A 25436-nucleotide genomic window follows, 5' to 3' on the forward strand; every position below is an offset into this window, starting at 1 on the left:
GACTCTCTATGCCTTTTAATTCTTAAAAAGTAAATGGGAGAGGGCCTAATAGTGCTGACATCATAATTCCTGAAAGGGATGTAGGTGATCAAATGTCCTGCTCAATGTAGGACAGTCCCATGTATCTGAGTAGAAAGATTATCATTATTCTGTATTCACTCTACTGAATCTGCTACACAAAGAAGGGAACCAGAGTCCCCAGCATGGGGTTTGTGACCCACAGCCTATGTTTCTTGGGAGTTCCAAATGAGGATAAAGTAGTGGAGATGGGTATCTTATCTGTTTTATTATTTATATTTATATTCCGCTTTTCGCACTTTTTTCAGCGCTTCAAAGTGGATTACATTCAGATACTTTAGGTATTTTTTCCCAGACTTTGACAACCTACAGCTGACCATATAACTGATTTTATTGGTAGGATACTACAGATGTTTGCCATTAAGTTCTCTAGCTCACAGCACCAGGTCTTCCCAGTGGGGAGAGTTGACAAACATAGAGACAGAGAAATGATGGCAGAAAAGGACCAAATGGTCCATCCAGTCTGCCAAATAAGCTTATGGTAGTATCTGCTGTGCCATGTAGGTTAGCCCATACTTATCTGTTTCCCAGATCATAAAAGTCAGGGCCCTCGTTGGTTGCCATTTGAATCATAGAAACATAGAAATGACGGAGGAAGAAGACCAAACGGCCCATCCAGTCTGCCCAGCAAGCTTCACACTTTTTTTTTTTTCTCATACTTAACTGTTACTCTTGGCTCTTAGTAACCCTTTGGTTCTATTTCCCTTCCACCCCCATCATTAATGCAAAGAGCAGTGTTGGAGCTGCATCTAAGTGAAATATCTAGCTTAATTAGTTAGGGGTAGTAACCACTGCAATAAGCAAGCTATACCCATGCTTATTTGTTTACCCAGACTATGTGATTCAGTCCTTGTTGGCTGTTGTCTGTATATAGATCCTATTCCCCTTTTCCCCTGCCGTTCCCCTTTTCCCCCTGCCGTTGAAGCAGAGAGCAATGATGGAGTTGCATCAACAGTATCAAGGTTTATTGGTTAAGGGTAGTAACTGCACACCATCAAGTTACTCCATGCACTCTTTTCTTCAGTTCCATCCTTTAGCCTTTAAGGATCCACAGTATTTATCCCATGCCCTTTTGAATTTCTTCACTGTTTTGGTTTTCACCACCTCCTCCAGAAGGGCATTCCAGGCATCCACCACCCTCTCCATAAAGAAATAGTTTCTAACGTTGGTTCTGAGGCGTCCGCCTTGCAGTTTCATTTCATGATCCCTAGTTCTAGTGATTTCTTTCCAACGGAAAAGGTTTGACGTTTGCACATCATTAAAACCTTTTAGGTATCTGAAGATCTGTATTATATCTCCCCTACACCTCCTCTCCTCCAGGGTATACATATTCATATCCTTCAGCCTCTCCTCATAGGTTTTCTGATACTGATCCCCCCCACATTTTAGAAGCCCTTCTCTGGCTGCCTGCATCCTGTCTCTATCCCTTTTGATCAGGCTTGCTCAGCAGGAGGGTGGTATGGGGGAGAAGAAGGATCACAGAATATGTGAGCTATTTAACATCCATGTCATTTTGCTCAATGCAGGTATGATATGCATCCTTTATTCAATATGGATGTGCGGTGAAAGGGCCGCACAGCACTCCGCCTGGGTGTGATGGGACCGAACAGTGCTCTGATTGGGTGTGATGGGATTGTATACTGCTGTCGCTGGGTGTGATGGAACCAAACAACACTCTGATTGGGTATGATGGGACTGTATGCCGCTGTCACTCGGTCACTGCCCTGGACCTTCACACAGTCTTGACAGCATCAATGCTGCAGCTCAGTTTGCTGTGGGAGCTCTCTCGGCTCAGGCATAAGCATGTCCTTCCTCAGGAGTTCCTGCCTCTTTTCTAAAGGTACAAATCTAGATGTATAACTTACTAACCCTTGAATGTAGAGCGGGGACGGGATTCTCTGCAGGCTGTGATTCCTTTTGCTCTACATAAGCTTGGGAGACTGCAAGAGGTCCCTTCTGCGCAGTTTGTTGTATACATGCCTATAACGCTGATACTTTGTATGATAATTATATAAATATTGCCTGATTCAGTTAACATGGGCAGTCTCTAGTCTATAGGTTCATCCTGGAAAGCTGAGCAGTCTGCACATTTACTGGTTATTTTAGGAAAGGAAGCAGGGCCGCTCCCTTGTTTTCTGCACTGAAGTTTTAAACTTTCTGTTAAAGCGGGCTAGTTCTGCAGCCTTCGATGCCTCCATGCTGCTTCCTGCTCAGTTCTCTATTCATGAGACCTGTGCAGATTGCAGTAAAAACCGGGTTTAAGAGACTCGCTGGTGGCTGGGCTGTCATCTGAAACCTTTCTGCTTCCAAAGAAATCATCTTGACCTTTCAGATAAGGAGACTGCATACTTCTTGTCATTGCTGGGTGTCAGTTGGCAATCGTTTTTTTTTAACTTGCTGACGGAACAGTATTTTCCCCCCCATTGTATGGTTTCTAAGTGGATTATATAGAATTGCAGAGACAGAACTGAGTCTAGGTGGCAAGGACAGTATTGCTCAAATCCCACTGGATGACTGGCTTCTTCCATCAATCCCACCTATACCCACTTTGTTTTGTTCTACTTAACCATGACTTCCCTGTCTTTGAACTCAAAGCCTTCTGCTTGTTTTCTTTGTCAGTGCATCTTGTCTGTCTTTCTTGTAAACACCAAGGGGCAGGGACTGCATCTCATTGTGTCTCTGGACAGCGCCAGCACTGGATTTGTCAACAGGCAAACCATTTCACCAGTGCCTAGGGCGGCAGACGTCTAGGGGCATCGGGCTGGCTAAGTTTTGCTTCCTTCCAGCTCTGCTGAATCCAAGTCAGCAGAGAACAGCCCTCTGCTACCCTGTAACAGACCCTTACAGGAGGTTGGGGGGCGGGGTACAAGCACCAAACGTGCCTAGGGGAGGCAAAATTCTAAATCTGTTCCGGTCAGCGCTGCCGTACATCTGCTTTGCACCTTAAAAATGAAGACAATAATACCGAGTTTTAGATTTAATCGCCTTTATTACTCATTTGAGCAGTATCCTGCCGGGATTCCTCAAGGATGGAAGCACATGGTAGATGATTATAATGCCATGCTCCATGTCTTGTTCCTGCAGTGGTGGGTGTGCAGCTGTTCCTGTACCAGACCCAAAGGTTCCTCTTCTCCGAAGTCAGCGGCACAGCAAGCATCTCCTGTTTTTCCCATGAAAATCTGGAGAGTGGGAGCAGCATCATTTGGTTCAGGAGGAGAGCAGATGAGGCTCCTGTGTCTATCAAGAGCTGCGCGGACGATCAGAACATCAGTAAATTTGCTTGCAATAGCAAAACACACAGCACAACCCTCACAATCCAGAATGCACAGAGGAATGAGTCGGGGGTGTATTATTGTGTAGATACTCATGCCTCCAGATTTCCAATCTTCGTTAATGGAACCACACTGATTGTTGGAGGTAAGGAAAAGCTCTCAAGCTGCACAGGCACCACTAACTTGTCTTCCTTTGATAAGTAATGAGTCATGTAACGAAGGAGAAAAACCTCTATGTATTTATTTATTTATTTAAATTAATTTATATACCGGAGGTTCCTGTATAATATACATATCACCCCGGTTCACAAAGAACAGTAACTATCGCTACAAATAGCGGTTTACATAGAACAGAATAAAAGAAGTTTTACATTGAACAAAAACAAAGTAATAAGTTTTACATTGAAGTCAGCATGTGTAAATTTCTGATTAACAAAGGAAGAAAAAAATAGATCTGAATAACTCGTTGTGGGCTTGAAAAGACTTTTCTTCGTGTTCTTGGCTCTAGGGGAAAGCTTGTTTGAAAAGCCAAGTCTTAAGTTTCCCTTTAAATGTAGAGTGGCATGGTTCTAAACGAAGGTCTGGAGGGAGCGAGTTCCAAAGTGAAGGGCCCGCTGTGGATAATGCACGTTTCCTCAGAACGGATTTCACAGGTTGTGTGATTAGTCTGTTCTGATAGGCGCTTCTGGTTGGTTTCACAGATGTGTGTAATTGAATTTGGAATGTTAGGATGAGAGGTGCGATGTTGTGTAAGGCCTTATGTATCATCATTAAAGACTTGAACTGGATCCTGTATTTAATTGGAAGCCAGTGGAGATGGTGGAGAATTGGGGTGATATGATCTCTCTTTTTGGCATTTGATAGAATTCTTGCAGAGGCGTTCAGGACCATCTGAAGTGGTTTGATGGTGCATGCTGGAAGGCCTAGGAGGAGAGAGTTACAATAATCCAGCTTTGGGAGTATGATGGCTTGTAAAACCATGCGGAAGTCTCTGTATAGGAGGAGAGGTTTGAGTTTCTTTAATGTTTGAAGTTTAAAGAAACATTCTTTTGTTGTGTTGTTGACGAATTTGTTGAGACTGAGTCTGTTGTCTATGATGACTCCCAGATCTCTAACTTGTTGTGTGGTGGAGAGCCCTGTGGTGACCGGATGTTGATTAGTGTTAGAATGTGAGGAAGGGGTATAGTTTTCCGGAGTTATAATGAGGATTTCAGTTTTGTTTTTATTTAGAACCAAGTTGAGGCTGGTGAGTAGATTGTTGATAGCTGACAGACATTTATTCCAGAATGATATGGCTTTGTATATGGAATCTTCTATAGGGATGAGGATTTGAAGGTGGCATAGAAGGAAAACCCATGGCCACAAGGAAACACGTTCCTGGAAGGTAAAGGTCCTGAGCAGTCGCTGCCAGACTGCAGAGTTTGGGCCAGTTTGAAGAACCTTCCCCCGCAGTAAAACCAGGACCTGCGGATATTGGGCTAGGGACAGATGCACCACATCTGTTATCACAGTCCCTCCTGCCAGGGATCAGTCACTGGCTGATTCCTTGCCTTGTGGCTGCATTTCCTATAAGAATTTCTTCCCTTTTAGAGCCTAATATGTACAAGACGCTTTCCTCCTCTTTAGAAAGAAACAGTCACACCAGCACAGAAAGTGCTGCCTTTTGCTTTTTATTTCTGATTTTCAGAACAATCCATCCGGTGATCCACTTACGAGGTTTCCCAGACCCACTTCTGAATCTGGCCCACCATGGCTGAGATTTGCTGCCATATCATGTAGTGCGAATCCTCCTGCCCATGGAGCACTGCCTGCCTGAGAATGAGGGGATGGAAATGTAACAACAGAATACATTCCATCAGAACACTTTCTAGGAAAGAGATGTTACTCTGCCACTGGAAACAATAATATGAAACCATTCATTAACATGCTGTGTCTGTATTATTATTATTATTATTATTAATACATGTGCAACAGGCAGTAGGAGGGCTGGGGTTCAGTCAGCATCTTTGACATGACACAACCAGTAAAACTCTCTTGCGTGCTTCTTTCTGCTTAGACAGTTACACAGCTAGGAGCTCAGTGATCCTAACATCCCCTCACCGTGAGGCACTCTCCAGGGGCTCTGCACATCTGGCCTGCATTATCCAGGCAGTGTCCGGGCTGGTGGCCGTGTCCTGGAACGTCTCTGGCACCCTGGAGCACAGGAAGACAAGCTCTGAGAAAGAAAACGATGGCTCTTTAACCCTCACTACTCATGTCAGTATCCCCAGGGACCACTGGCACCAGGGACAAGCCGTCACCTGCCAAGTCCGGTTCAACTCTTCCCACAGCGGCATCCAGAGACAGGCAAGGTACTGGAATGCCAGAGGTGAGTGATTTAATATCTGACTCTGGGGTAACAGAGAAAGGAAGAGCCTCTACTTATAAGCAGGCATGGGGTACTATGATTCCTGGTTACTAAAATACATTATTTTTTAATGCAGACTGAATCCTTTGTAGGCTCTGACATAGATTTCCAGCACCAGTGTAACTGGTGGAAATCTTACCTGTAGAGTGAAAGTAGATTACCACATGCAGGGAGCTGTTAAGCAGTCAGGAGAAGGCTGGAGCTGATGGTGGACCTCTGGTCTAACTAGGTAACTCCATAGTATTATTAAAATAAAGTCAAGGAAAGTAGTTCAGGAGAGTTTCTAACGCAGGAACCTATGCAGATATCACCATTGCTTGCTATTGGAAGGGAGTGCCGCTTATGAGCCACTGAAAGGGGGTGGCAGCGGAGGTGACAGCAATCCAGAAACCTACCCGGGAAGTTAAAACATAAAAGAACATAGAGAGCTTATAATTTTGGAATTTTTTAATTTTTGTACTATCTGCCGTGTCAATGGGATTATTTCCTTTCTCTTTTATGTATTTGTCTTTCCTCTCACTATTGATCCATTTCTTTTGCGTTATACTGTGTGGATAGGATTATAGTTTTGAGATGGGAAGCTGTATGGGGATGTGGAATACAATCCTTTGGGATGCAGTCTCCTTTAGTAAAAGTTTTCTGAGAACCTCGGGACTTATTTAGACTCTTCGTTCCCACTCCTTTGGTTCTCAGGTGTCTCCGCGGACTTTGCCGGTGAATGTTGGTCTTACTTGGTGCCTGTGGTGGCTGTCTCTGTCCTCTTGCTGCTGGTGCTGTCTCTGAGTGTTTGCCAGCTCCATCTGCGCTCTGATCCAGGTATCTTAAGCTGCTCTAAAAGGTCACCCGCAAGTTTATCATTAAAAAAATAATAATTGTAAAGCGATATTTAATGATTTACAGACATGGGTTCAGTTTCATGGGGGCTCTGCATCTGCCTGGGGGCTTGTGATGTCCTGCACTGTTCCCCAGGTACCGTTTCTCATAAAACCCAAATCCTACCACATTTAATTCAGTTTCCTTCTGCCTTTAGCTGTATAGATAAAGCGCATTTTAATAGGACTATCAGATAGAAATCATGCAGACATTTAAAAACTGAGCATGACGTTAAGAGCATTTCCATTTGTATGTTGGATAGAAATTATACGAGTACCAGTAACAATTATCAATAAGAAGAATCAGTCTCAGCATCTTACCTCTACTATTTTATATGGTGCCAACTCCCGAAGTCTTCATGCACCCATCCCGTGAAGGCCTCTCATCATAGTCTGTAAGGACTTTCTCCTGCCGTGTCCCCGAATAAAAAGAAACAAAAACGTATCTGATTGAAGAGTGTTTGTGTGTTTCAGGAGCAGGAGGGAAGCGTTCCCAGACTCCTTCCTCGGGTGAGGTTCAGGTAACTAATTGCATCATCTTTATTTATCAACGGTAATATCTGAGTCAGAGCTAACGACGGTCCCCTTTGATTCCCAAATGGCAAAGGCCTCAGCACTAGGGGAGACTGCTCAAGATATTCACAGGGCCAGTGAGAGTATTTGCCTTCTTCGGCACTACTGGCTCTCCCCCCTCTGGCGGGATTTTGCTGCCACCAAAACTTTGGCGATCTGGGCAACTGCCTAGTTTGTCTGATGGAAGCGCCAGCCCTGTAACCTTTGAAATGCTGCGCTAGCAGATCACCCCTGCCCTTTTCTTTACGATTCGAGCGATGCATTTCACTGTTCCTGAATTTCCTTTTTGAAACCAGGATGGGATCGTCTATATGCAGTTGGATTTTGCCGCCACACCAAAGCCTAAAGGCAGGACTCGGGGGCAAGGTCAACGCAGAAGCCGCACAGCGACGAAAGGTGGCGAGGAATGAAAATCCTTAGGTAACCGAGCCTCAGCTGAAAAAGGAGAGTCACGGCTCTCCTCGTTCCTTCATGTTTCAGACACGTTTTTGTGGTTCCTGGAACAATCCGTTTGTATGTAATGGGCATTCCAACCCTCCCTAGGTCCTTTCTATCAGATCTGAAATTTTAATTTTGGAGAAGTTTATGCTATGTCCTAAACTTGAACGTAAAGCTTTATCTGTTTGGCTTTACCCGTCAATTTCCTGTTAAAATAATGTTGATCTTGATACCTCAGAACATCATGTAAGTTAAAGGCAGAAATGCCTGGAATGGAATCAAATGTTTGACGTTTAATATAAAGCTGTACTGAACTGTGTGCATGTGATCTTTTTACCAGACCCCGCATCTGTCTCTTTGGGTTTCAGGGAGGGTCACTGGCGCTTGCCATCTGCTGACTTTCCACAGGTAGCTCGAATTTATTTTTTGATTTACCACAAAATCATTTTAACAAATCAAATTGGTTTATAGCAAAAAATCATAAATTACAGTAGAAACAGATAAAATACTAATACTGTTCTAACTATAAATATATCTCTGCTAACTAGCTATTACAAGCAGAACAAAAGAAACATCTAAAGTACTAAAATACTAACACAAAAACATCAAATATATCATGCATAAAACAATGAAAAACATAAATTTAAGCAGCAGGCAACAATAATCAGTAGCAATAAATAAGCTAAAAAAGTTATGAACAAATATAAATAGCCTCTGAAAAATCCTAAATGGGTGAACGTTTTCTGCCCACTAACTTAATTAGAACAGGAACATAAGAAGCGATCGAGGGCAGGGACCTAATAAAGTAAAAGCTTTAAAATGATACTTCTGGGGAATGCAATGGAACAGAAAGTTGCTCGATACACAGATGATATTTTATTGTGTTTAAAGGAATTAAATGGGTCACGTTCCATGTCATTAAATATATTTAAGGACCTTTGTTTTTCAGTTTTTATTTAATTTTCTTCCTGGGAATTTACTAGTGTTTATTACGACAAGAACGAAAGTTATGTTTACCCAGAAAAACGACTAGTCATTTGTCTCCTAATATCTCCCATGTGCGTTCTTGTGTTTTAATTTTGGTTTATTTATTTGTATTGTTAGTGTTGAGGTTTTATTTCTGCATCGCCTTGAGTGGCCACTTTTGGGATCAGGAAGGCACTTATTTAAAATGTTTTTAAACACATGAATAAAGTTTGATACAGTCCTGTGAAAAATAAAATACAAATGTAAAACAAAGATCCCTAAATATTTTAGTTGTCCTTTATTTGCTGAAGATCTGGGTTCTCTCTTTGAAGTGGAATCGTGGGAAAAGTCTGAAATGGAAGAACTTTTGTATTAGTTGGCAGGGCAGATCCAACACTGTTAGAATGGGTTCTGTGCACTTTTTCTCTTTACTACGCTGCTATCAGATTTACCTAATTTTGTTTTCTTCCAAGTTCTGAATTAAATAGTGTGAACATTGAGAGGGGGAATGCAGGTGATCCAGAATAAGACTCAGAAAATCCTGCAGAGGATCAAAGAAGAAGGCGGGATGACATTTCCAAATCTGCTTGGCTTTTATCCCAGCGTGGGATAAACCTGCCTCCAGCCAGCACTGGACAGAATTGGAAAGATTGGAGCTGGGCTATTGGGGAGGCTGATGAGCTTGAGGGGAAAGGAAACATTATGGGTCGATGTTTGCTGCCAGGAAACGCAGGATTTACAATGAAGAAGTGGGGGTTCCAGTGCAATTACTCCTATCAACCCCTCAAATATCCGTGAGGTGGTGCAAGATTGCTCTGGAAGACATTTATTGATTTAAAAAAAAAAATTTATATTTCACAAACTTCAAACATCATGTTTATTGTGGATCACAATATAACATTGACAATACAACATAAAATGTTAAATATACCTTCTATGTCTGCAATGACTTCAAGACTAAAAAGTCAACAGGCCAATTTCAGCGGCTGAGCAGCTTGGCTCGTTAGCCAGATAAATATATCCAGCTAACCAGAGGGTATATTAAAGGTGGCCGCATGTATTTATGCAACTAACTTTAGGGCAGTCCTAAGGTGTGACCAGAGTTAGCCGCATAAGTTAAGCAGTTAACTGAATATCGGAGTTAACCGCATAACTCCGTGCCTCCCTGAAACAACTCCCGCCTGCCCCCATCTAATGGCTAACCGGCGATATTAAAAGCATACAGCATATTAAAATCACACAGCTTTTAATGTCGCTGATTAGCCATTTAGATGGATAACTTTTCAGTTATTTGTCAAAATGGTTTTTGAATATCGATCTCCCTACCTCTCAGATTTCCCTTTGTTTGTCTTCTTTCACTGCCTGAAGTACAGCCAAATTCATAAGGCGATTAGATCTTCCAGTAACGTAAAGCCGGAGTCCGTAGTGAAGATTTGGGATAAGGAATTGTGGACTGAGGACTGGCAGCAGGTCATAGGACAGATCTGGAAACATAGGACCCTAATGAGAGCCTGCCCAGCTCCAGATTGCTGCTGGAGATGGTGTGGATGTAGAGGAGCATCGAACTCTTATTTTGTACACCTGCACCGTTGTCCAAAGCTTTTGGTTCCACATTAGTAAGTGCATCCAGTCCATTTTAGGGGTTTCAATATACAACGGCCCAAGACTTTGTTGTAACTCATTCTGAGCTATTTTTGTTGGAAAAGCGTGTCATAAATAAGTGCTGCTGCTGTTCTGCTACTCTCTCTCCCTCATGGAGGTCATTCTGATTTAATTAATAAATGACTAATGGCAGGGAGAAAAGTCGCTTTAGCCAGCGGGAAGAAACCGTCATCTTCTTCACTAAGTTCCCGGTTCACTGAAGTTCTTGGGTTGATGGAAACGGATTCCTTGACTGCTAATTTGAGGGCCATCATATTATTTATAAGTTCTCAACTACCACCTTCCCGACCCAAAATGGGCCACCCAAAGCTGAATGCAACCAAATAAATATGGTAACTCTCTCCTATAAAACTGTCTGTGACTGGTGTTTTGCATGTAAGCATGCCTGGGACAGATGGGGAGGGCAGTGGTTAGAGCAGGTTTGAGAGGTTGAGTAAAAGACATGGGGGAGTTGGCGTTGGGTGCAGCAGAATGTGTGTGCTCAGTCTACACAGAAGGCGGATGCAATAAGACGCGCATTAAAACAGGCGCTTGTGTTGAGCGCCCGCTTTCCTAACGCGTGCTCAGCCATGTCTCCTGGGCGCCCGATGCAATTCTTAAATGAGCCGTCTTGCTGCACTAAAAAGGACGCACTAGGGAAGAATTCTGTGTCCCTAGCGCTCAAATGCATTGGGCGCCCACAATTGCAACAGGCGCCCGATACGCGCGTCCGTTTTATCCCGCTTCAGGTTGATTTCGCCCAGTATACACACTCAAGGTACATGCACAAGAGCAAGGGCCCAAATTGGCCTGGAACGTGTCTACTGTGCACGTGTATTGTGCGTCCAGAATTTTCTTTTTTTTATCAAGCCATTACATTAGGCCTTTAGTCTTAAACCCTGCAAGCAGTAGATTTAAGTATCGCAACGATACTATTAGGAGGAACCACAGAGAAGAGTATTTTGGATTTTTTCCATCAGCCCGTGACTCGCGGAATGACTTAACGCCAGCTCCTGGGTTGGATTTAAATTTGCTGCGTTAAAAAGTACATGTTGGCCGCCTGGTGATTTTTTGCATTGGGGGAATAACAACTAATAGCCTCATCCACATGGAATTTACATGGGATGAGTGCTATCGGCTACGCGTTTGTTTGGGCGTGCGTTTTGGATGCGCTAATCTTATTACCTTAGGTGCTAGTCCAGCGGGTCCAAAACACACTTCCAACAGCATGTAAACCTGCGCACTAGACCGGGCGCACTTTATTGCATCAGCCCCTGACTTGGATATGTTGCAGGTGCTCAATCACCTACGGCCATCAGCTGGGAGACATCCTTAGTTAAAGCAATGCAAGGGGAAAATCTAAGCAGACTGGGTGGGCTATTTGGTCCTTATCTGTTGTTATCTACTGTGTCACCCTGTTGTAACGGAGAATTTTTTCAGTGTTACTGAGATAATGGTAGATATAGTAGACTGCCCTCTTCCTAACATATTTCTGCAGCCTTTCCCCCAACAAAGAAAGCAAAAAACAAAATAAAAGAGAGAGAGACTACGATCTGATTTAACAAGCATTTCTCAAATTGGTGCAGGATGTGTGGGCACCGAGCACATCATTTACGGCAAGTTTCATTTCGTCACTCCCTCCTTCCCCCCCCCCCCCACCCACCCAAACTGCCCAGGGAACCGTTTAGGCGGGCGATTGGCCTAGGTGTGATATCGCTTTGACCAAGCCGCCCACTTGCTGATGTTGGTGGAAACATTGTCTGTTACAGGACGAGCGGTGCCAGCTAGAAGCAGTGTTTGTGGGTTTTAGGAAACCGCGGAAGGGAGGAGGGGGGGGGGGGCTGTGCACAGGTTCAGTGGCAGAGACTGGCCTTCGATTTCATACATCGCACGGTACACATCTTATTTTCCTATCAGGGTGGTTTGGGTGTAAGGGGGGGGGAGGGGGTTGTTATGCTCGTGGAAGCAAAACAGAATGTGAACCTTGCACATAAAAAGAGAAAGACTTGGTAAATACATCCACTTCAATAGTTTATTTCTGGTAGGTGGCATATAAATGTATTAAATAAATCATGTTACCACTGCTCCCTCCCAAGAAAAACGAGTGATATCAGTCAGTAGCTGAATGGTCCGGAACTATCCTTTTATTTTTAAGTACGGGCACGGATACAAACCGGGTTCCTCTGAATCTCATCGCCACGCAAGAAACTTCGGGAAAGCCAAAAACGGAGGGCAGTGGGTCAAAAAAAAAAAAAAAAAGCCTCAGCAAATCTGATAGGGTGCCTGCGAGCATGGCGTCACAGGGAACGCCACAGATGCACGGCTGGATGAGCCAATCGGATCTCTGCGCTCTGCGTGAGGTCTATAGTTTCCCAGATCATCCCTAAAGCCCTTTTTAAATATCGGGATCACAATGGCCACCCTCCAGTCTTCAGGTGCAATGGATAATTTTAATGATAGGTTACAGAGTTTTATTAATAGATATGAAATTTCAATTCTGAGTTCTTTGAGAACCCTGGGGTGCATACCATCCAGTCCAGGTGATTTGCTACTCTTTAGTTTGTCAATCTTGCCTACTACATCTTCCAGGATCACTGTGATTTGGTTCAGTTCATACAAATCATCACCCTTGAAAACCATCTCTGGAACTGGTATCTCCCCAACATCCTCAATAGTAAACATGGAAGTAAAGAATTAATTTAGTCTTTCCGAGATGGCCTTATCTTTCCTAAGAGCCCCTTTAACCCCTCAATCTAACTATCTAACCAACTCTCTCACAGGTTTCCTGCTTATGATATATTTTAAAAAGTTTTTATTATGAGTTTTTGCCTCGACGGCCAACTTAATTTCAAATTCTTTCTTAGCCTGTCTTATCAACGGCAAGAGGAAATGTGGAAAAAAGGATTTGCATTGACAAAAAAGCGGGGAGTAGCTTGCTTGCTACAGCGGTTACTACCCCAAACCAAATAAGACTGATACTTCACTTTCAATGCATATCCAGCATAGCTCTCTGCTTCAACGGCAGGGGAGAAAGACTGATACTTCACGCATTTCCAGCATAGCTCTCTGCTTCAACTGCAGGGGAGAAAGTCTGATACTTAACGCATATCCAGCATAGCTCTCACAAATAAGCATGGGTGTAGCTTGCTTATTGCGGCAGTTACTACCCCTAACTAATTAAGCTTGATAGTTCACTTAGATGCAGTTCCAACACTGCTCTCTACATTAATGGTGGGGGTGGAAGAGAAATAGAACCAAAAGGTTATTAAGAGCCAAGAGTAACAGATAAGTATGAGAAAAAAAAAGTGCGAAGCTTGCTGGGCAGACTGGATGGGCCGTTTGGTCTTCTTCTGCCGTCATTTCTATGTTTCTATGCATTGTATACAAAATATTTTCTCTTATTAGTTTTAAATGTATCATCTAGTAACTTCATTGTTTCTTTCACAGTCTTTGTACTCATTGAAAGAGTAAACAACCAATTAATGTTTACTTGTTTCACTCCACTTACTAATTTATAAACCTCTCTCATATCTCCCCTCAGCAATCTCTTCTCCAGGCTGAAGAGTCCTAACCTCTTTAGCCTTTCCTCATAGGTGAATTGTTCCATCCCGTTCTCATTTTGGTTGCCTTTCTCTGTACCTTTTCTAATTCTGCTATATCTTTTTTGAGATGCGGTGACCAGAAATTACATTGGTTACCAGTTCAGTTTCGAATTCAATATAAATTTTATTTATTTATTTTTTAGATTTTTATATACCGGTGTTCCTATATGAAATAAAGATCACATCGGTTTACATTGAAACAGAACATGAAAATTGCCAAAAGGCATTACATAGAACAAGGTTATGAAACTTGGAACAGTGTACATAAGTTCAAAATTTAACAATAACGTTGTAACATTGATGACCAAAAGATAAAGGAGAAAAAAAAAAAAAAAGACTTAAACAATTAAGTTGACAGGTCTTATTGAGCATAAAAATTATAACGTATAAGTGAGAAAGTCTCAAGTGTCCTGCAGCAAGAGATTAGATACCGAAGTAGGTAGTGGTATGGAAAATGGGGGTTTGTGAAGAAGATATGTTCTTGCTGGTTGGAGGGGAAAAAATGATGATCATGGTCCTGGAAAAGCTTGGCTAAAGAGCCAGGTTTTAAGTTTTTTTTTGAATGAAGAGTGGCAGAACTCAAGCCGAATGTCTGGTGGGAGCGCATTCCATTGAATGGGGCCTGCTGTAGATATGGCACGTTTATGATGCGAGGATTTTGTTGAAGGTACATAGAGTGTGCCTTTATATGCTCCTCTGATGGGTCTAGAGGAGGAGTGAGGGCGTAGTTGGTTACATAATTGAAGAGGAGAGATATTGTGAATGGATTTATGAATTACGGTGAGTACTTTATATAGGATCCTTTGCTTTATAGGCAGCCAGTGGAGGAGCTTGAGAATGGGGGTGATGTGATCTCTTTTATTCGTATTGGTAAGGATTCTGGCTGCAGAGTTCTGTAGCATTTGGAGGGGTTTGATGGATGAATATGGAAGGCCAAAGAGAAGCGAATTGCAATAGTCGACTTTTGATAGAATAATGGCTTGTAGGACCATCCGAAAATCGTTGAAATAAAGAAGAGGCTTCAATTTTTTTAAGACTTGTAACTTATAAAAACAGTCTTTGGTGGTTGTGCTTATGAATTTTTTAAAATTGAGCTGATTGTCTAGCATGATACCTAGATCTCGAACATGTGGTGAGTGATTTAATATGGGAGTGGATGAGTTGAGTAGGTCAGCTGGGTTTAGAAGTTTGATGTTGATGTCTTGATTGATGATTAGGATCTCAGTTTTGTTGTTGTTAAGAATGAGGCAAAGGCTGGAGAGAAGATGATTGATCTGTTGCAAACAATTGTTCCAGTGAGCCAAGGTTTTTTGTAAGGATTCTGAGATTGGGATGAGTATCTGGATGTCATCCGCGTAGAGATAGTGAGTTAGGTTTAGTTTAGTAAGTAGATGACATAGAGGTAAGAGGTAAATGTTGAAGAGGGTAGGGGAAAGGGAGGAACCCTGAGGGACCCCCGGTTGGAAGGGATCGGTTGTGATTCTTTGTTGTTAATCTTTACTTTGAATTGTCTATTTGCTAGGAAGGATTTGAACCAGCTGAAGACTGTTCCTTTAATGCCTATATCTGCCAGACATTTTAATAGAGATGAATGGTTGACAGTGTCAAAGGCTGCAGAGAGATCTAGTAGTATCAAAAGATGTGGTTGTTTTTTGTCCATATTAGATAGAATAGAATCGGTAAGAGAGATAAGGAGAGATTCAGTGCTTAACGATTTCCGAAAGCCATACTGGGAAGATACAAGAATGTTGTTTTCTTCCAAATATTCAGATAGTTGTTTATTGACTATCTTTTCCAATATTCAGATAGTTGTTTATTGACTATCTTTTCCATTAATTCATAAAGCTATATATGGTAATAACAGTGAATGGCTGAACGCTTCACTCCATATCCACGTTCCATCTCGTAACCTGAGATCACTTGGTCAAGCTTTATTAACAATACCTTCACCAAAATTAACCCATCTAAGTTCAGTTAGGGAAAGATCATTATCTCTGGCTGGACCTAAAGTTTGGAATTCGCTGCCCCTCGATATTCGAACAGAAGCAAATATAAATAGCTTTAAGAAGCAGATAAAAACGTGGCTATTTGAGCAGGCTTTTATTCAAGCTAATTAATACCTATACATGGCTTCCCCTTACATAAATACTTACTTATCCTATGTATATTTTATGATTAAAATAAGTTTAAGGTAGTTTTATTTCTTTTAATTAGTGTTATTTAATTTTAGTTTTATGAATAAGTAGTAATATTAGAGTTAAGGTTCTATGTAGTTTTATTTGTATTTTATTTTATAATTACTGATTAAGGGCATTTTATTATATTTTAATGTAAGAGTGATGATTATATGTTAATGAATGCTGAATTTTTTTAATCATTGTAAACCGACAATGCTGAATTTTTTAATCATTGTAAACTGACATGAAATCAGTATGAATGTCAGTATATAAAATTGACTAAATAAATAAATAAACTGAACACAATACTCAAGATGAGGTTGCACCATGGAGCGATACAGAGGCATTATGATACTCCCTGTTTTATTCTCTATTTCTTTCCTAATAATTCTGAGCATTCTGTTTGCTTTAAGAACATATGAAGTTTCCAACAGTGACCAATCTAGGATAAAGTATCTGACAAGTACCCAAACATTAAACAGATGCCATGCTATTAATGCTGGTAACAAGCAGTGGCTATTTCCTAGGTCAGCTTGACTAATAGCAATTTATGGACTTCTCTTCCAGGAACTTGTCCAAACTGTTTTTAAACCCAGCTAAACTAACTGTTTAACCACATCTTCTGGCAACGAATTCCAGAGCTTAATTGGGCATTGAGTGAAAAAGAATTTTCTCAGATTTGTTTTAAATGCTTCTTGGCGGCTGCTGCTGCTGCACACTGAGTAGAAGATTTCAATGTATTATCAACATGTTCATCTCACTCACTCTCCATCTCTATTCCCTTCTTTCTGTTTCTCTCATGTTTTCAGGTTTCTCGTTCACTCGTTACTGCTTGCAGAATGTAAAGGTCAGTCAACACCTTTAAAGCATGCTTTTTATTTATTGACAGGTCTGTTTCAGCACACCTTGTTTCTTTCACAGTGCGCTATTTGCAAAGTGTGCATGCCGTCAACACAAGCAAAACACCCCAGTCCCTGGCAGCCACCGCCAAATCTGCACAGAGGCTTACCATACAAAAGGTTCCAAGTGTCTTAATGAACACTCTTGCTTCTAAATGTATCATTATTTCCCAACTCCAAGACAGTGGATAGTGGGAACCCTGGGGGAGACTGCACTAGTTGCTTCATGGGGGAGGTAGCTTGCTTTCCTGAGATGAGAATCACCGTTGTGACTGCCTCCTTTCCCTCCCCACCCGTGCCATTTTCAACCCAGTCTCCTAATGTTGAATCCAATTTTTTCTACTCCATAATTGGTGCCTCCAAATCAGACTGAAGCTCTCAAAATTTGGACAAACAAAACAGGCTACTGAGGTAGTTCTGCCAGCCATAAAAGGTCAGGGCTTGGTCTTAAGTCAGTGAATAGGTTCTGTGTCTTCAGATCTAAGCAGATATATTTTGACCATGCCTAGATTCTCTCAAAATGGCACCACTCATTTTGAGTGGGTTGTCTCCTGGCATTCATGCTCCTCCTGCTTTGTTATAAGCTGGCAGCATGGCACTACCAGAGGAAATCAGCTTCTGCCTCTCGGTTTATCATGAGCTGGCAGTGCACCACCACCAAATCTTCCTACCTGTGATAAAATCTTCTAAACTGGAGAAAGAGACCAACAACTGAACAGAGCAGACAGATGGACAGACAGAAGATGCACTTCTGTGTGTTCTGGGGTCTTACACTTCATTTGCAAAGTAAGTCATTCTTATTTTGATAACTTTTATCACATATACTCCTGCTTCCAGCCACGGAGGCATATTTATTTCACTGGAGTGTCAAGAAAAGGAATTGCAAATATTCACATTAATCTGAAACTAAACACACTACGTTGGGTTTCTTAGACCAGAGAAGACTGAGGGGTAACTTGATGGCAGCAGTATGGGGGTGGGGGGTACTACAGTGAGAGGGGTGCTTAATTGCTCTCCCTCTCTGGTGGAGAAAGAGCAAGAGATTATGATCTTGTAAGATAGGTTAGATGATAGGAAGAAATTTCTAACTAGCCGGTGGGGGGGGGGGGGGGGGGAGGTGTTGAAGGACTGGAACAGGAGAAGTGGTGGAATCTCCATCACTGGAGGTACAGGGGACACTGGTGAGAGATGGGAATGGATCAAACAACCTGGAGGTCCTCTCCAGCCCCTATATTTCTACGATTCTGTAAAATTAGAGTGTTCTCTTTAGAACAGATAATATCATTGTTTTTCTTACTTTAGCAATTGACATTGGAACCCTGCATATTTTTCCTGGTTCAGCTTACAGTTTTGAGATCCATTGACATTGTAGTCAATTTTATTTGACCCTTATATTTTGCACTATCATCCACTCTAGGTGGATTACAGAGTAGCATCCATAACAGTAAAGTTACAAATGCAACATGACAAACATACAAAAATAATTAGAGCACTGTGCATTATTCACTTTACTTAACACTCAAATCAGAAATTCCAATTACAAGTTAAGATTTACTGCACTACCGAGACAAACGGTGAGATGCAGCTTCTCAATCTAGAAGAGGTTCCCTCACAAACATATTAGGAAGTCAAGAAACTGTTCATATATGTCTTTTATTCAATTGCCAATCAATAGCTAAAAATAATCCCCCCCCCACAATTAAAACAGTCCTGAAATCGTTAACAAAGATACATTAATCTTAAAAACTGGTTGCCTTGAGCATACTAAAAATGACCCACTTTGCCGCAAATCAAAGGTAGAAAGAGGAGGTGAAGCATAGTTACATTTTCTTGCTAAAAAAGAAACCCACAACATTTCACTCAACACATTTTGAAACCAAAGCAGATGTACCAGCCTAGTAGAATAAAAACTTTGGTTTTTTTATTATTTATGTAAGGAATTTATCTGTGTATTGTCCATTAAAACGAGGAAGCTTTCCTTTACAATGACCTCTTCGGTCTTAAGGATTTCCCATCTTCTGGATATTATTTCTGACCTGTTTTATTAAACTCTTGTCATTTTGGGGTTAGTGAGATATCAAGTCTTTCTTTGATGCCTCTTCCCTTATAGAAATTGCTTTGTGTAAAGGAGCGGGAATCGCTCAGACCCCAGGACAGATGTTTCTAACAGCTGGAGATAATGCGACACTCAACTGCAGCATCAGGTTTGGAGATCTGGTGAACTGGTACAAAGAGCAACAGGATGGGAGTTTACAACGCATTCACCAGAGCTACAAATATTCAACAGAAAAAGACCAAAAATACTCCAGCAAAGTGGACAGCGACGGGGAGACCTTTTCTCTGCTCATTCACCATCTCCAAAGGTCTGACTCTGGGATCTATTACTGTGGGATCATTTCCCTTGCTAATTCCAAGTTGGGTAAAGGCTCTACAGTGATTGTCACAGGTACGTCTCGTATCTTTTTTTTAATTGGATGAGCCAGCTTTATAAATCTGAAATAAAAAAAAAAAAAGCACATATGTTCCAACACACAAAGTTGCTTTAAGAGTTGCTCCTACACCAAACCCTGCCCATAACTACTGCCATCCGAAGACGATACCACCCCAGCAGTGGAAATATCCAGGTTACACTACATTTATGAATAATTATAAAACGAAACTGGAGGTGAATCTTAAGACTGGTAATTAAGCTGTACTATGTGTGTGTAAAACGGTTTCTGTAAAATATTAAGAGGGTTGATATCCAAGGTATTGTTTGGCTAATTTTTGGAATTAATAGGACAAACCCCAAGATTTAAATATTTGTCCCTGCTTCACAGCTAAATTTTGTCTGAGCACCTCATCGTTTCCACAAAATGTGCCAGATAAAAAGAGACGGCGATTGCCAGGGTGCACTGAAACTTTAGCCAGTCAGCACTAACTGGATAATGATAGCTGGGGAAGTCCGCTATCCTAAATATAGCTGGGGATAGAGTTATTTAGATAACTTTATCTGGGTATATTCAGCAAAACCACTTTATCCGGGGCAAGTTCTGCTAAATATCTGGTTAGTCACGCAGGTAACTTTACCCTGATAATTTCCCCCCTCTAAATTAAAGGAGAAAAGTAGGGAAATTATAATGTTTTAGTTATCCATTTTGTTTATTTGGATGTTGTTTATTTTCCCAAATTTTTTTTTAATTTTACATTATTTGATTATTACATTAAAGTTCTTTTCTTTGTTTTCTTTTTGTTGTGGTGTAATTTTGTGTTTTACTTATGTAAGCGGCTGTGAGCCTGAAAAGTGGAGGAGTGGCTTAATAAGTGCTCTACATAAAAAATATAGAATCATAAACTAAAAACTAAATGCCGCACACAAACATCGAACCTGAAAAAAAAAAACCCAAAAGAAAAAAAATACATTCCAAAAAGAACTGCGAATTAAACTCTGGCATGGCCATGTCTTGGCATTCAAGTGCCTGTTTTAATGAGAAAAGTCACAAAACGTTTTTACAAATTCAATAAATAATAAACCAAGAGACAATTAAATGACATATAACTATCACAACAAACACTGGTGACTTGAAAAACATACAACCATAAAAAAATATTGGTTTAAGTAGGTAAACCTTTAAGGAGAATGGGTTTTTAAGTATTGGTAATCTATATACGGCTGGATAAATTTAACAACAGGGTTGACAGGAGAATTATAAAGATTTTTGCTGTTCATGCCTTCTATTGTGAAGCTGCAGATAGCCTCACTCATCTGCTGCTATTCTAAACCGTAAACTGCTTTGAGTGAATTTTGAATTAAGAAAGGAAGTAATAAATAAATAAGAAAGCTACTAATAATTCGAGGGCAACTCCTTAGAGGTTTTTCTGTTTAAATCAGTGTTTTTAATGGTCAGGGCTTTTTTTTTTTTTTTTACAAATATTAGCTTTATCTTTGTAAATTTCTCTCTTAGAAGCAGGAACCTCCATCCCGAGCCTTTCCATCCTGGTTCCAGTCATGGGAGACGATCCTCTCCCAGGATCTGTCGTTCTCCTGTGCGTGGCCTCGGATGTCACTCCCCGGTGGGCTCCGGTGCTGTGGGATATCGGTGGCAACGTGACTCAAGGCCAGCCCCGAGCCAGCGCCATAGACCCAGAGGGACACTTCAGCCTCAGGAGCCAAGTGATCGTTCCAGGGGAGACCTGGAGACGGGGGGTTCAATGCACCTGCTCAGTCAAGGACAACGCCACGGGGGAAACCATCAGTGCCTCTGTACCGCAGGGCCCAGGTACCAAGGAGAGCCACGGGATCTGTAGACTAGGCCACGACAAAGCTCCGTAATCTAATAAGCAGTCAAACTGTACATCTCTGAGCTACAAGTTTAAACAAGAAGAGGCTGCCATTTCCCAAAACTGTGCTCCCTGATCCTTTGAAATTCATTTGTGTGTCGGTAGTGGTTATGGTTCTGTTATCCTGGACAATGAGTTATAAACATCGAAATCTAAATGGAAAAAAAAAATAGTCCCGATTTAAATACCAGTCAAAGAAAGTGAAAGGATAAAAAAAAAAAAGGAAATATTGGCCCTGGATAGACAAGGTCCTTGGCCATCAACAGAGAATCACAAACCAACTATCAGAAACACTTCCGTTTACTTATGAATTCTTCATGTAAATAAATGTGTGGCGGTGGCAGCATCAGTCTGAAGACTCAAGATCTTTCTGTCCCCTCAGATTCCAGGACTCGGCCAGCGTGTAATTCTGTGATCTTCGTGGGCTGTCCCTTCATCCTCATCCTTCTGCTGACCGAGCTCTGGGTCCTGCTGTGCAGAAAACACCCCGCCAGAGGGCACCCCGGTCAGTCAATTACCGGTTAAAAACAAACGTGGAAGGCAGAGCTCCCTAATCCCGTCCTAGAGACCCCACGGCCAGCTGGGTTTTCAGGATATCCACTGATAAGTTTGTATACCCCGAGTCTTCAGTGCATGCAGATATATCTCATGCAGATTCACTGTGCTATTTTGTGGGTCCTCAGGAAAGGCTTGGGAAGCTCTGAGCTAACACGTATCTTTCCATTTCTGTCCAAAACACCTCCAGGTTTCTGCGGCCTTTGCTTGGCATTTAGGTTTCATTAATTCAGATTCCGCTTTTTTCCCTCAGGCTCCATCCAGGTATGACAAGTTCACTGGTTCTCATGCCTGTCTTTGTTTTTTTCTAGGGAGATCTCAGGAGACGGCACGGGCGCAGCTCCCGGAGGTGTGTATAAAGTGCAGTTACTGGCAAACTCTCCTTCTGTTCCATGAAACGCGCTGATGGATTCCTCTCCTCTTTCTTACAGACTGACTACGCATTTGTAAGACATATCACCGGACCCAACGCACCCTAATATATGAATCGAACCGTTGTAAATGCAGCTCCTCATGTTAAAGTTGTCGGAACTGTTAACACATTCATTTTGCTTATGAAGCTTTACTATTTGTAATAATTTATGCATTAAAACCTCTGAAGTACAAAGCTGAAAGGTTCTGTTTTTCATTACAGGTGCAGTTTTAAAAGAAATCTCTGCCTTACGAGTCCACTTGAATGCCCGGAAATGTATTTCTGTGTAATTTACAGTATTTCAAAAGTATTAATACCCATTCAGGATCAATTCAGAATGTTACTTGGGCATCATTACTTTTTGAAAGGCTTTAAGCTGCTCCCCCTCCCCCTCCCCATAGTTTTCCAGAGTCTTGGAGAGCAGCCATGGTCTGCAGGGTGACACAGATGACCTCATCTGCCATGGCCTCTGATTTGCCCCTGTAGTGTGATGTCATTTGTGACATCACAGGTGATAGAGACCAACCAGCAGTGAACATGAGGCACTCTGTGGCTTTCTTGCTAACAAACTAAGTAATAATTTTAAAACTAAATAGTTTTAATACTATCTTTTTCTTATAGCACAGTTTTTAACTGATAATAGCCACAGCTTTTTGCTACTTGCCGTATTTGGTCTAAAATTCCCGGGTGAAATTTGCAAACACTGCTTCTATGATCCCTCAGTTTCCTTCTATATTCCTGGAACAATTCCATAACCATTACATATTACACTGACCTGATGAAGGGAGTTTATCTCTTGAAAACTTTCGGTTAGTAACCAATGAAAAGGTGACACCATCACATCACTTTATTCAGCTGTAGAGCCAGAGACAGAACGGCAGAAGGGCTGGATTGCCTGAGAATTTATCAGGGAAGAGGAGGAAATAATAATTTTCTTGTTACCTAACACAGACCCTTATCGCACCCATTCTGTTGTGGGTTTTTCTTCTCATTTTAGGGACAATTTTATTGTACTGTAAACCGACTTGAAATCAACATAAATGTCTGTATATAAAATCAACTAAATAAATAAATAAATCCCTTCCGCTATCCACATGGGACCGTTGGTGCCATAATGAAATAATGGTAGAAGGGTGACCTCTAGTGGCCACATATGAGAAAGACAGTCAATCGCCAAACCACTCGGCGCTGCTAACCTGACAGCACTGGAGCTTTTTATCCAAGCATGCAGGGGCAGCAAAAGGCAATCTGCTGCGTGAGGCAAGGGATGAGATGGCACCCCCCTCTCCCTTTTCCACCCCCCCCCTCCCATACATGCATACACACATATACACTCATTCGCTTCTCTCCATCTTCCAAGCACACACGCACTCCCATTGTTTCTTCCCGTTAGCCACAGGGGCCTCCTCTTTCCCCAGGCCCGCAAAATTCTGCATACTTTATATTGGTCAGAATAACACAATATACATGACAGTCTTTAAGTAATTCTAATTCTTGCCACGTATGCCTCTTTAGTAAACCAAATTTATAAGGTAATGGTATTTATCAATGATAATAATCACATAACCAAAACCCTCGTAGTGACTTTAAATAGACGCTTCTATCGATGAAATTTGACCATCATAATAGGCATCCTCATATGGTATTTTTCACCTTATTACTCTGCCTTATCTTTAATCATCGGTCAATGATGAAGATAATTTCTTTTTTTATATTTTTTTCAAATGCTTTTATAACCAAATTTCAATTCCCAATGTGATCAAATACTTAAAACTTGGCTTAAGATATGGCGCCGTTAGTTCTCTTTAACTTTGAATGATGCCAAAACTGCCCGACATGAATCCATGTTTCGAACGGGATTCGTTCTTTGTCAAGGGCGTTTATAAGCGTTGTTGGCATGTTCAGTTACCATTTACCATAGCGATATAGTGATTTTCCGGTGAGTAAAAAGTAATAAGGTGAAAAATACCATACGAGGATGCCTATTATGATGGTCAAATTTCATCGATAGAAGCATCTATTTAAAGTCACTACGAGGGTTTTGGTTATGTGATTATAGTCTTTACGTAATTACATTTTAAATTAATACAGAAAAAAGTTATTACTTAAAGATGTAGAATTTTAAATATTTTGAGCAGAATTCCCCTAGAAATTCACTGTAAGAGTGTCCCTTCCACTCTCTCTCCCTACTCCCCTGGCCACTTTGCCCTCTCAGGCCCCAACTCCTCCACCTGCCAAGTTTCTCTCCCCTCCACCTCTAGGTTCAACCCCTTCCACTATCTCCACTCCCAGAGTTTGACCCCTTTTTCAGTACTGCCCCTCACACAGGCTCCCTCTGTCCCTCCCTCTCTCACACACATGCTCCCTCTTTCTAATACACATACAAACACATTCATACAGGCTCCCTCACTCTCTCGCACACACATATTCCCTCATACAGGGCCCTCTCTTGCATACACACCGACAAAGGCTCCCTTTCTCTCTCACGTATACACCCTCACACAGGCTACATATGTCTGTCTCTCACACATACACAATCCCTTCACACAGGCTCCCTCTCTCACAAACAAACAAGCACCCTCACATACACAGAATCCCTTTTTCACACATACCAGCTCCCAATCTCTCATGCATCTACACAATCCTTCACAATCACCGTCTCTCTGGCACCCACACTCAAGCACCCTCATCCCCCCAAGCATCTTCACACATGCTCTCTCTCACACCCCTCAAGCACCCTCACACATGCTCTCTCATCCCCCCAAATATCCTCACACATCCTCTCTCTCACCCCCCCCAAGCACCCGCACACATGCTCTCTCATCCCCCCAAGCATCCTCACACATGCTCTCTCATCCCCCCAAGCACCATCACATATGCTCTCTCACACTCCAGGCATCCTCACACACATGCTCTCTCATCCCCCACCAAGCTCCTTCACACATGCTCTCTCATCCCCCCACCAAGCTCCTTCACACATGCTCTCTCATCCCCCCAAGCATCCTCACACATGCTCTCTCACACTCCAAGCACCCTCACACATGCTCTCTCATCCCCCCCAAGCATCCTCACACATGCTGTCTCCCAAGCACCCTCACACATGCTCTCTCATCCCCCGAAGCATCCTCACACATGCTCTCTCATCTCCCCAAGTACCCTCACACATGCTCTCTCATCCCAAGCACCCTCACACATGCTCTCTCATCCCCCGAAGCATCCTCACA

The 25436-nt window shown here is 42.0% G+C and overlaps 2 protein-coding genes and 1 long non-coding RNA gene across 3 annotated transcripts in view; 2 read left to right on the forward strand and 1 right to left on the reverse strand.

Annotated features, from left to right (window-relative positions):
* The first annotated feature begins 1835 nt into the window (after positions 1-1835).
* Positions 1836-7954, forward strand: LOC115078211. Its single transcript, XM_029580980.1, has 6 exons — positions 1836-1918; positions 3163-3495; positions 5407-5718; positions 6451-6573; positions 7104-7150; positions 7499-7954. The coding sequence occupies exons 1-6, from the start codon at positions 1882-1884 to the stop codon at positions 7610-7612; spliced, it is 966 nt and encodes a 321-aa protein (XP_029436840.1). The 5' UTR covers positions 1836-1881; the 3' UTR covers positions 7613-7954.
* A 9573-nt stretch (positions 7955-17527) lies between these two features.
* On the forward strand, positions 17528-22463 carry PDCD1 (programmed cell death 1). Its single transcript, XM_029581547.1, has 6 exons — positions 17528-17711; positions 19036-19371; positions 20870-21184; positions 21628-21750; positions 22112-22149; positions 22232-22463. Exons 1-6 carry the CDS (start codon positions 17654-17656, stop codon positions 22277-22279), a joined length of 918 nt encoding a protein of 305 aa, XP_029437407.1. The 5' UTR covers positions 17528-17653; the 3' UTR covers positions 22280-22463.
* The window catches only part of LOC115078616, a 37633-nt gene continuing 31494 nt past the window's right edge, over positions 19298-25436 (reverse strand). Inside the window, exon 3 of the long non-coding RNA XR_003853127.1 lies at positions 19298-19418. This is a non-coding gene — a long non-coding RNA (uncharacterized LOC115078616). The remainder of the gene's footprint in view (positions 19419-25436) is intronic.

The sequence above is a fragment of the Rhinatrema bivittatum genome, chromosome 16 (assembly GCF_901001135.1).
Source record: "Rhinatrema bivittatum chromosome 16, aRhiBiv1.1, whole genome shotgun sequence".
NCBI lineage: Eukaryota > Metazoa > Chordata > Amphibia > Gymnophiona > Rhinatrematidae > Rhinatrema > Rhinatrema bivittatum.